Raw genomic sequence first — 12,979 nt, 5'->3', positions numbered from 1 at the left:
GGATGCAAACACTGACCATCTATGATATCACAATTATAGTTTAAACCATATTTCTAGGCTATATAGTGTTTGTTTACATTTATTTGTTTACAAACATTGGAGCAAAACAAGCTTATTTTGGGTTCTGATGGGGTACGACAGTTGAACATAGCTCACAAGTCCAAAAATCTATTTAGCTCCTGTAGATTGCCCCTTTAAAGGGTGCTGTTGAGTGTCATCATTTAGGCCAGGGGTTTTCCCTGACCTCACAACCTGGTAAGGAATAACTCTGGGTCATAATTAAAGTCTAGATTAACTAGAAACCATTTTTGGGGGGGGTCGGGGCCCGTATTCATAAAGCATCTCCGAGCAGGAGTGCTTGTCTAGGCTCAGTTCCTCCCCAACCTCTGAAGCTAAGTAGGGTTGGTCCTGGTCGGTCCCTGGATGGGAGAACAGATGCTGCTGGAAGTGGTGTTGGCCGTCCAGGGACCAACCCTACTAGGAGGCACTCTTTCCTCTGGTCAAAATGTTTTATAATATCCCAAATGCCCCAGTTCAGTGACTGGGGACATTTCCCTGTGTAGGGTGCTGCCTTTCGGTTGGGACGTTAAACAGGTGTCCTGACTCTCTGTGGTCACTAAAGATCCCATGGCACTTATCATAAGAGTAGGGGTGTTAACCCCGGTGTCCTGGCTAAATTCCCAATCTGGCCCTCATACCATCATGGCCACCTAATCATCCCCAGCTCCTCCTAATTCATCTTCTTTCCCCTGTAACTATTCCCCAGGTCATTGCTGTAAATGAGAACGTTCTCAGTCAACTTACCTGGTAAAATAAAAATTAATATAACCCATTTCATGACAAAACTGATCCAAGATCAGAACTCCTATTCTAAGACGCTTTGTGAATATGTCAGGAAACATTCCTGTTCATCCTCATTGTCATCATCAATAATTATCGCTTAAACCCCAGGTCACCTTTTCCGTGAACTTATGGAGCCATTTGTTGAAGAACGACTAAGAAAGTGTGATAAAATACCTAAACTCTTTATCGGGGTGTCAAGAAAAACTCAACGCACTTCAAAAATGTGCCTTCTATTACACACTCACGTTTGCCCCTGTCACGTGGATAATGAAACCTGTGTGAGAGTTTGTGGCTGTCAGGGTGTCTGCCTGGTACAGTGAGCATGTTCTGTAGAGTGTGTGTGATGTCTGGGGTTAACTGTTCTGTTTCATGTGTGACTATTCTGGTATGTGAACATACGCTACCCTGGAACCACACTGGAACAGACAGACAGACAGGCAGACAGAGAGAGAGACAGCAGGACCGGTAGGCACCATTGTTTCATAAAGGATTAGCCTTGGACCTCAGTCACTGTCTGGACTTTGGACCCCACAGCAGGCAAGTCAGACAGTCCATCAGCCAGCCAGACACACACACACACACACACACACAAACTCCCAGTTGTGCCTGGCACAGCACAGGACAGTCTCAAGGAGTGTAAAGAGACATTACATTCCTTGGCCAGTGTAAGGATATACAGGGAGTCATTTAAGACATAGCTACACTACCTTTTAAGGAAAAATACCATTCAAAGTACATCTCTTTTCTTTCCTCCCTTACCTCATTCACAGTTATCCTCATTTCAGTTTTATCTCCCTCCTTAAGGGTATTATATAAACTTTTCATAACGTGTGGGTGGGATGTCAGAATTCGGACAAGGCATAAAAAAAATTCAACGTGTCATCTTTAATTTTACAGTTACAATCAGTTTTTCCAGTGTCTTGAAACCATAAAAATAAATATACATGTGTTACAAAACGATTCCAGTGTCTTTGATCATACAAAAAAAAGAAGACATTTTGTACAGTGCCGATCACATGATAGGCATTACTTGTGTAGTGGTTAGCTTGACATTAGAGACTCCATACCGTATATGTACTGCAGTGGTTCTTGATCTACTTTGGTAAGCAGAATAATGGGTGTGTGCTGTTGACCTGTGTTACATGTTTTTTTTTTGGGGGGGAGGGGGTATGGTTTGCACAATGATAAGGCACAGGTTTGCTAGTCTGAGCCACAGAAGAGCATGTCCTATAACAGAGTGTGATTTCTCCACAATGAGAAAGGATTTCTACAATTGTTGTGTTTACAAAAGCATTTTCTTTTCAATTTACAAATATGTCGTTTTGTCTCATCCATGATGACACAGTTCAAATACAAAATATATAATTTTTTGTTGTTGAAATATCTACATATTAATTACACTCTAAAAGCATTGGGTGAAAGGCTATGCTCCTCTTTCTATGATTCGCTTGGAGGAACAGGGCACTTGGTAAGTCTCTTGAGTTTCTCCTGAGTTTCTCCCATAGGATTTGTAGTCTTAGAAGTCTTTCTCTGGATTACCTCTGACTGTACCGGCACGCAGTGGTCATACATCCATATCTGTATCAGTCCTGAGGCTCTTAAGAGTCTCTGATCGACCAATGTGAGTCACTCATTCTGGTGGGTGGAGTCTTCAAGGATTTCAAAAATGTGGTTTGGCACAAGAGGTTCCATTAGTCCAGTAAGTAGGACCCCATCCTTTACTTGGTTTAGTCTGACACATACATTCCCTTTTCTTGCCTTTACTTTAGTCCGGCAGGCGTGGCTCTGCAGTAATACTGCTCTCCTTACGAGATTAAGAGGGTGAGAGGTGAAGGACGAGAGGTCACCTCTCCGTTGCACATGGGTGTGATACCTTCTCTCTTTTTAATTATACCTATCCCTTTCCCGCCTCTCTTTTCGCCATTGCTCTCTTGTTTTCTCCTCTCTTTTCCTTTCATTGTCCTTTCTCCTCTTGTTCCTTTATTCTCCTCCTCCTCCCCTCCTCCACTTCAGCGAGAGATCATCTTTTCTCCTCTCATAAGGGCAGAGAGACTCTGGTTTTCCTGCAGGGTCAGATTGAAGTTTCATTACTGCCGCTGTTCCGGAAGAGAAAAAGGAATGGAGGGAGGGATAGAGGGAGGGAGGGAAGGATAGAGGGAGGGGAGGGAAGGATAGAGGGAGGGGAGGGAAGGATAGAGGGAGGGGAGGGAAGGATAGAGGGAGGGGAGACATGCTGGGTTAGATGTGTGCAGGTAGGGATGCAGGCTAACCACTAAACAACCACGTGCAACATTCATATGTGGGATGGGAACTTTCATTCATACAGTACACATAGACATGTGCAACAGCGACATATGTCCTCCTTATGTGATAACTTCACCTAACACATTCAAGTCAGCATCAATAGACTCCATGATCAACAGATGCATGTCATTAACGTGTCTATAATGAAATACCATTCAGATGCAATCTGACATTTAAAAAAATCCACTCATTCACTATTTAGGCTAAAAGGATTCATACATCACTTCATGCTGAGTTGCGCTGCATTCTCTGCCCTATTGAAAAACACCACACACAACAATTACACTATGACATCATCACGCGACTACCCACTCTGAGTCTGATTCGTTGCCTCCGTTGGTCGTTATCGCCTTCATGCTCATAGCCACGCCCCCGTTCTGTGGTAATTGTGGCCGTGGGGCAATCGGCGGCTTGATGACTACACTGTTGCTCTTGCCCACAGATACGGGGTGTACCCCGTCGTTGGAGGCCACGGAGGGGGTCTTGGACGGAGGGATGATGGGTGGAGGGATGGAGGAAGAGATGGTGGGAGGGTTGTAGTCACTCAGCTTCTCTCTCAGTCGGTTCTTCATGTTCTTGTCGGTCAAGGGAGGAGGGTACGTGATCTTGTTCTTCAGGATGCCTGAAGGAAGAAGAATACAGAGTCACTTTAGATTTGTTTAAGGTGTAATAAAAAAAACTTTCACAAATGGATAAAGACCCAGTTACAGGGCCAATATATTGTATGCTTGGATGAATGATTGAATGAACAAACAAACAAACAAACCAAACCAACAAACCAAATAAACAAAATGAGGAATGTCTACATATCTCACCCTTCTTCGGCTCCGGTTGATGGGTGCTGTTGGGTAGGCTTGGAGGTCCATTGGAGGGTCCATTGGAGGGTAGACTGGGAGGTCCATTCTCCCTAGTGGGGGTCTCCCTGTCCTGCGGTGTCTCTCCTCTCTCTCCTACATGGTTGAGTTTGTTCTCCTGGTGCAGCTCCACGTTCACCTTGGTCTCCACCCTCAGCCGTTCTGCACCCCCAGGATCCTCGCTGTCACTGGCTGTTGTCGCCTCCTTGGGCCAGTAAGGCTTCACGTGATTGGACACTGCTTCCACTAGGGTCAGAGGAAGAAGAAATATGAGCCAATCAGTACTTTGGTTGTAGGTAGTACTACCATACCACAGTACAATACTAAATATGTCGATAACACTTTACTTATGGTAAAGTCTGCAGGTATAATGCACTATAAACCAGTTATAATGTATTCTCAGACGTATGTACCGTTATCAGTGAGTCATTAAGAATGAATAAAAAGCTGCAGTGCTTTCTGAGCAGCGAGACCATGGATGTTTTGATAGGTACCGTTGAGGGGTGTTTTGGATTGGAAATGGATGGCTACCTTTGGTTGCAATGCTGGTCCCTTTAGGTGTGCTGTGTAGAGGCTGTCTCTCGTTGTTCCACTTGGGCTTGATGTCCATGTCATCATCTTCGCTGTCGGAAGAGTGAGACGAGGCATAGGACGAGCTGTGCTCATCTACAGACAACTCACTATCCGAGTCCGAGTCTGAGAGAGAGAGAAAGAGAGAGGGAGACCAAAAGACAAAAAGAGAGAAAGAGCAACACATGAACACATTATGCAGACACACAGCTCACTGCTGTGAGGACTTCACCCCATCTCCATCAACCCTTTCATGAAAAAGGACCGCTTGATGGGAGTTTGAATCGGATCATGATGCAGCTTACCGTCTCCTCCTTTCGTGCCGTTCCTGTGGAACAGAGATCCGTCCAGGTCAGTGTGTCCTGCTTTCGCTGTGGCCGACGACACACTAGGCTTCTGACCAGAGTCACCCCTACATCAGAGAGCAGACCAAACTGAGGTTAGTTACACGTCTAGATGGAATCACATTGGAGCCTTTGGACTTACTGTAGAGCAGCAGAAGAACTGATGACGAACTTCCTTTTCTTATTTTTTTATTTTATTTTTTGACCTTTCACCCCTTTTTCCGGTGATATCCGATTGGTAGTTACAGTCTTGTCCCATCGTTGCAACTCCCGTACGGACTCCGGAGAGGCGATGGTCGAGAGCCATGCGTCCTACGAAACACGACCCTGCCAAGCCACACTGCTCGCTGAACCCGAAAGCCAGCCGCACCAATGTGTCGGAGGAAACACCGTACAACTGGCAACTGAAGTCCGGCCCGCCACAAGGAGTCGCTAGAGCCCGATGGGACAAGGGAATCCCGGACGACCAAACCCTCCTCTAACTAGGACGGCGCTGGGCCAATAGTGCACCGCCTCATGGGTTTCCCGGTTGCGGCTGGCTGCAACACAGCCTGGGATCAAACCTGGGTCTATAGTGATACCTCTAGCATTGCGATGCCCGCTGCACCACTCGGGAGGCCATGATGACTAACTTCACCTGGGCAATGGATGAAGTGGATCCCCCCCATTTTGTCTCTTTTTCCCTGAACATATTGTAAGAGTAATACCTTTTCTAAACTCTTACAGATTGAGACATTAGCCAGAGGGCCGACAGCAATACTGTATTGTAGCTAACCTGTCTGATGCTTTCTGATCTAAGACTTATCTAGGCTCCAGCCCCAACAAGCCGAACTGCCAGCTGTGTGTGTCTGAAATATTCTACCAGGTACTGTATATACCTCCCTCCTTCAGCCAGACACTCCCCACCCACTGGGCCTAGCCCTAGTTGACCTGTGTAAGTGTGTGTGTATGTGTGCTTGTCGTTGACACACTGCTGTGTTAAGCTGAGCCATGCTTTGCCTGCATGCGTGTGAAATAATATTTGTAGAAAGGTAGAAAAACAGTCACGAAAAAACAGAGAGATAGATAGAGAGAGATGGCTCAGAGATGCTGTGGAGGCTGTAGCTGGGGTTAGTGTGGAGAGAGAGAGAGAGAGAGAGAGAGGGCTCAGAGATGCTGTGGAGGCTGTAGCTGGGGTTAGTGGGGAGAGAGAGGGCTCAGAGATGCTGTGGAGGCTGTAACTGGGGTTAGTGTGGAGAGAGAGATATGGCTCAGAGATCAAAAGAGTAACAGAGAAAAAAGAGAGATCCAGACTGAGACAGGACAGACAGTTATGCCATTGCCATAGCCATGCGGCAGCCACCATGTTACCTGAGTGTGTAAGCGAGGTAGCTGCTGTGGCTTTTGGCTGACCTGACGGCACTCTCCAGAGAAACAGTGGACTCCCCAATGGCTGACCTGTACAGAGGACCGTCCTCAGTGTACGTGTTGTTACAGTTCAGAGACCGCTGGAGGGAGGGACGAGGGGGGATTGGTTGGAAGGAGGGATGGAGAGAGGAGGAGAGGGGGAGGGGGGTGTGGAGAAAGAACCCAGTCAGTACCAGACAGTAAAGACATCTGTTCATCCCATTGTGTGGGTTTATCTGTGTGTATACTCACAGTCAGTAGAGATGCTCTGGTAGTGCTGGACTCATCCGGTAAAGCCTTCTTCCCGGTAAAGACATTCTTCAGATTCTTCCTCACTTCTTTATTAAAGATCACATGGAAGAAGAAGATGAAGATGCCCTATAAGGAGACAGAGAGAGACAGAGAGAGAGAGGGTCAGTGAAAGCCTTTTTCAAAAATCCATTCTCTTCACTGATATTAGGCCAGGGCCTGCATTCGTAAATTGTCTCGGAGTACGAGTGCTGATCTAGGACCAGGTTCCCCCCCGGCGATGTAATCTTATTCATTACGATCTAAAAGGCAAAACTCATCGAAGATAAGTATGCCTACTCTGACACGCTTTATGGATGTAGGCCCTGGCCTAATGAAGAGAATGGATTTTGTAACGGCTGGTGTACAGTAAGGCTGAGAGTTTTAACCTCTAGAGTTGTGAATGACTGTACAGCCTGACCCGTGACCTTTAACCCTGAGCCCTGTCCCTGACCCCTCACCTGCAGACAACTGAAGATGGCGAACAGGTAGTGGAAGGTCATGACATCACTGTTGACTGCCATGAGGCCCAACAGCCAGGTGGCGCTGATGAGCAATAGGAGGAGGAAGGCTGTCCTCAGAGCAGGACTATGTAGGTAGAGGGAGAAACTTGGATTATAACACACACACACACACACGCACACACACATACACGCATGGATGCACACCCACACAGTCGCGCATCCACAGACACACACGTAAGTCCTACTAATAGATGTTTAATGTAACATAGGTGTAGCTCAACAATGGAATGTAGAGAATGGCCTTTGATGTTCTTAATCTCAAGGGTGTGTGAGTGCGTATGTGTGTGTGTGTGTGCCTGCGTGTGTAAAAATAATTACATGGCTCCAGACTTCTCGAAGGACCTCTGCCTGCGTCCACAGGATGCCTTAGCTGCCAGTACAAAGATGACAATGTTGACCTGAGAGAGAGGAGAGAGATAGAGACAAGCATTAGTACCATGGCAGACAACAGGGTAATCCACTTACAGTCAACAGATACGTGACATTGAAAAGAACCGTGTAAGTAAATTAAAAACCAGTAAGTAAAAATCTATCACTATTACAGGTTTAAAAAAGGCACCATTTATCTCAGGCACTCACCAGGACGACTACAGAGATGGGTCCTGCGAAGCTCCAGATGAGGGTGTCGTGGACAGAGAGCCAGCAGAAGTCTGGGTTCCCATAGCCCTGAGGGTCAAGACCCACTGCCAGACCTGAGGAGGGGAGAACCAGAGAAACACATCAACACTGTGTTAGTGTTACAGGCCTACTATAAAGTACGAGCATCACCTGTACTGGGCCAATAATACATTTGCACTGTGCATGAATTCTTTCTTCATTCAAATGCAGAGAAAAATAAATCAGGCATCTATTAGAAACCTCCACAAAATAAACTATGCAAGTAGATGAATTGGGCTATTATTGACGGGAGAAGAGAATAGCAGAGAAAAGTCTAGAACGCCTGTGCATGGTTCGTCCACAAATGAAGTTGCAGGTCAAGCAAACCACGTGGGAACAGCGTATACTGTCTACCTACTGTCTTCCTTCATTCAAATGCATAGATACACACAGAGGCTTCATAAAACACCTCACTCTAGTGCACAACGGTGTAAGCAGATCTACCGGTATTATCCACGAGAGAAGAGAGGAGCTGGGCTGGGTTAGCGTCTTATTCTCTCCCCAGGCTTTGTGCGTGTGCCAGGGTGGAAGGTGATATAGCATTATGGGCTGACTGGCATCAGCAGACACCGGTCTAATCAACTAGAGGAAGTCTTCAGGACAAGAGGAGACATATAGCACTGGAGACTACTACTGGACAGAGACTTCAGGATGTCTCTCCCACTCTCTCTCTCAGCGCTCTCCCTCATATTATCTGGCTTTTCCTACTGCTCTCGCTCTCTCTCTTTCTCCCTCTCTCTCCTCCAGGTTTCCCACAGGGATCAACAAGTCGCAGTACGCCAGAATACAGACAAGATGGCTTCTGACTCATAGATGTGACTAGGTTTGTTTACCTGGGATTGGGGTGAATGAGTTTAAGTAAGTGTGTGTGTGTGTCCTCACCTGTGATGATTGCAGGTATGCCCCAGCCCATGGCGTAGTAGAACCTCATGTGACCGTGGTTGATGTTCCGGACCTCCGTCAGCATGCGGTAGATGTGGAGGCCCTCCACAAACATCCAGGCAAACGTACACATGTAGAAGTAGTGGAGCAGGATGGCGATCACCGTACACACAAACTACAGACAGAGAGTCGCGGAGGGACAAGGTCAGAGGTCTCCAGGGACATCCATTTCAATCACATTGAGAACCACTACACTGAGGGTACAAAAACATCAAGAACACCTTCTTAATAGAGCTTCGTCTTGCCCATTCGCTCTCTGAACGGCACACATACACCATCCATGTCTCAATTGTCTCAAGGATTAAAAGTCCTTCTTTAACCTGTTTCCGCCTCTTGATCTACACTGATTTGAAGTGGATTTAACGAGTGACATCAATAAGGGATCATAGCTTTCACCTGGATTCACCTGGTCAGTCTATGTCATGGAATGACCAGGTGTTCATAATGTTTTGTACACTCTGTCTAGCCCTGAGTGGGTCTCTCTCTCGCTCTACTTTTCTTTATCTCCCCCCATGCCTTGTTCCAGGAAGAATGCAGTGTTCTTGGGAATCCCCCAGCAGGTAGGGGAGGGAGAGGACTAGAGCTAGATCACGGAGCTGAGGGTCATCAATCTAACAGAAGACGGCTCAGGGCTGTGACTGGTGACAGCATTCCAGCGCACTGACACACAAACACAAACACACACGACTAGGCTTCTAACTTCAGAAAAACAAGAGGGTGAGTCAGTGAGTAAGTGTCAATCGTTACTACTGCTGCAACAGCACAGCCAGAAGAGGAATGGCCAGCACTCGGAGCCTGGTTCCTCTCTAGGTTTCTTTGTAGGTTCCTGCCTTCTAGGGAGTTTTGCCTAGCCATTGTGCTTTTGCCTCTGCATTGCTTGCTCTTTGAGGTTTTTAGGCTGGGTTTCTGTAAAGCTCATGATATCAAAGAAGTTGATTTGAATTTGAACAGTAACAGTCTATGGAGACAGACTCAGACCTGTATGTCTGTCTGTGACAGGGTCTACTGCCCTGAGGCTCAAACAGTCAGGCACCAGTAACAGCATGTCTCTATTATCACAGGCCCGGAGGGACATCAGGCCTATTAGTGTGTCTGTGTGTGTGTGTGCATTTCAGAGTAAATTGCATATATGTCAAAATACACTATTAGATTACTTGCTTATAGGCAAACCTTTATACTGCACTTACAAGTTAAAGGAATCACATGCTATGTGAATACACAGTATCAGCATCTCAGAGTGCCTTAAATAGAGAATCTATTTTTAGACAACAAAAAAATGGTTAGTCCCATCCAGTACAGTAAATTCCTTAGCTCGAACACTATTAGTGAAGAATCAGATGTATAATCCAAACAACAACAAAAAAAATCGAGCAGACAAAGACAAACTCTCAGGTAGGACCGATCCCTCTAAGCTCCTGTCAGCACCAGTACCTGAATGGCTACAGGCAAACAAATATCAGCTACTTACCAGAAACCGCTAACTGGAGTGAACCTGAAACAGAAATCCCTGCTTTATCCCTTATCCTACCTGAAAATCCACCTCACTACAGGAATAGGACAAATACTGTATATGTTGGAGAGGAGTGTGTATGTGGGGGGACTGGGGAGGTGTGCATGTGGGGGGACTGGGGAGGTGTGTATGTGGGGGGACTGGGGAGGTGTGTATGTGGGGGGACTGGGGAGGTGTGTATGTGGGGGGACTGGGGAGGTGTGTATGTGGGGGGACTGGGGAGGTGTGTATGTGGAGGGACTGGGGAGGTGTGTATGTGGAGGGACTGGGGAGGTGTGTTTGTGTGTGCATATAATGAACGTGGGTTGTGAGTGTGTTTTTTAAACATTGCAACATGATTTTGGACAAAAAGAGAAACGCGTGCAGGCAGACAGACACTAAGACTTTCCATAGTGATGTTGTAGAGCTTGACTCTTTTCTCAGCCCAACAACAACGATGAATTCCCATAACGCCAGGGAGAAAATGGCTGCAGGGCTGTATTCCTGGGGTGTTATCCCAGGTGATCCCTTCAATTTGTAAACAAAATGTGGCGACTCCATAATCCACATAATTTTCAGAAGTGATAATTAAAGAATTAAATGTAACTGTGAATACAATGGAAAGCACACCTGTGCTCTAAGCAGAGAGAACTGGGGCACTTAAGCTTAAGAATCATATCTAGATAGTCACAAATACTAAACGTTCCAAACCATCCCTGCTAAAGCATGGTCAATGTCATTTTCAGGAGTTTAGAGGTCAGGGTTCCTTAGTTTTCAGTCCCTGGGGTTTCAGTCTGGTTGATCGGTCAGAGATTAGAGGTCAGGGTCACGGTTAGAGGTCACAATTAGGCTTCCTTAGTTCTGTTTACCTCACCAGGTTGTCAGCCTGGTCGATTCATCGGGGCTAGGGTCATAGAAGTCAGAGTAAGAGGTCAGGGGTCATAGGTTAATTGTTTCTCACCGGGTTGTCAGTCTGGTTGATGCCGATGAGGAAGACGAGCTCGGAGAAGAAGAGTGCGGCCACCAGGTTCCTGTGGATGCTGTGGAGGTTAGAGCGTAGCTTCCTGAGTAGAGCCAGCAGGATGAAGGTGAGGAGCAGGGCTACCAGGGAGGCTGACACCGTGGTGTAGGTCACAATTTTTAGGGGTAACACGTCACCATGCTGGGGAGAGGGGAGGGGAAGAGAAAGGAGGGAGAGACGTGTATTACATTGTTATAGAACTAGCTCAAATAAAGATCATAATCAAACTCGATAGCAGCAAAGAGTGAGAGGACATTAACTACCCACCCTGCCCATAGCAATATAATGACAACAATATTTAGAGTTATGTACAGTGTATCTCTATGAGCCTACCTCTCTCTTGGAGATGTCCATGAGCACAGCGAAGCTGCTCATGTGGTCACACTGACAGCTGATGTGTGTGTTGTTCCTGTTCAGCAGCTCACATCCCTTAGACGACCAGCCTCCCGTGCCACCAATCCTACACACACACACACACACACACACACACACACACACACACACACACACACACACACACACACACACAGAGGAAAGAGAATAAATACCATGTAAAGAGTTTGTGTGTGCGTGTGTGTGTGCGTATGTAGTACTCACGCGATGGAGTGATTCCAGAACACACACACAGGTTTGGTCCTCTCCTCTGTCTCCAGTAGTGTGTACTCCAGTGTGACGGGGGGGTCAAGGGGAGAGGGGAGGGGCGAACCCTCACTGTACACCAACGTGCTCACTATGGGGGTGTTGATCACTGGACGGTTGGGCAGCCTGCTCACACACACAACACATACATATGAGCAAGCATGAACGGGCACCCTCATTTTGATAACTTTTGAAGTACTGTTTACGCACATATGACCACAGACACTCCTTTTAGGGAGTTCCCAAAATATACATTCTCAGCTGTTTGTGGCCACTTGGCGACCGGCCAAATAGTGCTTTACGAGCCCTTCTAGTACCAGTGTAGCAGCTATCATATACACACACAGCGCTAAATATTATGACATACCAACCAAACTGTTCCACATTTAACTCCGCCTTACACGTGTATGTTTCATTTGTAATGATATGTTTTAGTCATGTATAGAGTTTTGAGTGGTCTAAATGTATACAGTGAAAGATTCAGACAGCATGGCAATGATATGTGAGACAAACACCCACAGTATGCCAGGGCAATAATCGCACCTAAAGTAAACAATGGTTTGTGCCAACGCAGTTGCCATATCTGTTGCCACGCGTGAGTAATTTATGACATACGTTATGTCTTTATTATGATGGCTAGATTAGTTACATAGAAATTGATAAAGGCAGTGTCTGGTTATGTCAGATTTTATGAAAGACTGAAGTAAAGTGTGGTAAAATGTAGTAAAGTGCTGGTCACCTGAGGCTCCTACGGTCCGGGTCGTATCTCTCAGGGAGGAGCTGACCCAACGACCTGAACACTATCACCACGGCAACAGGCAGGGGGACGGCGGGCTCGACATGGCGGCGTCTCTTATTGGATAGGGTATGATACTCTTCAGGGGCGTCGGTCTTAGAGGGCTCGGCGCTGGGGCTGGGTTCGACTACTAGAGAGTGAGAGTAAGAGAGAGAGTTGGAACACCTATTAAAGTCCTTGCTACATAGTAGATTGGGACCCACTGATGCATTAAAACAAAGATAAATGATATAAAGAATAATAGTAAAAAGCTTTGGAGCACCTTAAATTAAATTTTGGCCAAAAAAGACAAACTCGGCTCCATAAAATCATTGGTATGATT

General features: G+C 46.4%; 1 protein-coding gene across 6 annotated transcripts in view; it reads right to left on the bottom strand.

Moving 5' to 3' along the window:
* Positions 1-1,704: 1,704 nt before the first annotated feature.
* Positions 1,705-12,979, bottom strand: part of LOC139378763 (cadherin EGF LAG seven-pass G-type receptor 1-like) — a 126,086-nt gene continuing 114,811 nt past the window's right edge. For 2 of the 6 annotated variants that reach the window (XM_071121247.1, XM_071121246.1), the window contains 15 exons: positions 12,601-12,787; positions 11,820-11,987; positions 11,556-11,682; positions 11,163-11,363; positions 8,653-8,827; positions 7,693-7,805; positions 7,432-7,511; positions 7,051-7,177; positions 6,554-6,679; positions 6,308-6,402; positions 4,877-4,983; positions 4,533-4,697; positions 3,963-4,247; positions 3,460-3,769; positions 1,705-2,939 (listed from right to left, as the gene is read on the bottom strand). In XM_071121247.1, the coding sequence (XP_070977348.1) occupies positions 2,915-2,939; positions 3,460-3,769; positions 3,963-4,247; positions 4,533-4,697; positions 4,877-4,983; positions 6,308-6,402; positions 6,554-6,679; positions 7,051-7,177; positions 7,432-7,511; positions 7,693-7,805; positions 8,653-8,827; positions 11,163-11,363; positions 11,556-11,682; positions 11,820-11,987; positions 12,601-12,787 (2,291 nt within the window). In that variant the 3' untranslated portion in view covers positions 1,705-2,914. Of the gene's footprint in view, positions 2,940-3,459; positions 3,770-3,962; positions 4,248-4,532; positions 4,698-4,876; positions 4,984-6,265; positions 6,403-6,553; positions 6,680-7,050; positions 7,178-7,431; positions 7,512-7,692; positions 7,806-8,652; positions 8,828-11,162; positions 11,364-11,555; positions 11,683-11,819; positions 11,988-12,600; positions 12,788-12,979 lie in introns of all 6 variants that reach the window. The other 4 variants (XM_071121242.1, XM_071121244.1, XM_071121241.1 and 1 more) reach the window with 4 other exon arrangements.

Source organism: Oncorhynchus clarkii, chromosome 21 (genome assembly GCF_045791955.1).
Source record: "Oncorhynchus clarkii lewisi isolate Uvic-CL-2024 chromosome 21, UVic_Ocla_1.0, whole genome shotgun sequence".
NCBI lineage: Eukaryota > Metazoa > Chordata > Actinopteri > Salmoniformes > Salmonidae > Oncorhynchus > Oncorhynchus clarkii.
Note: the sequence above shows the minus strand (reverse complement) of the source record. Positions and strands in the feature narration are given on the sequence as shown.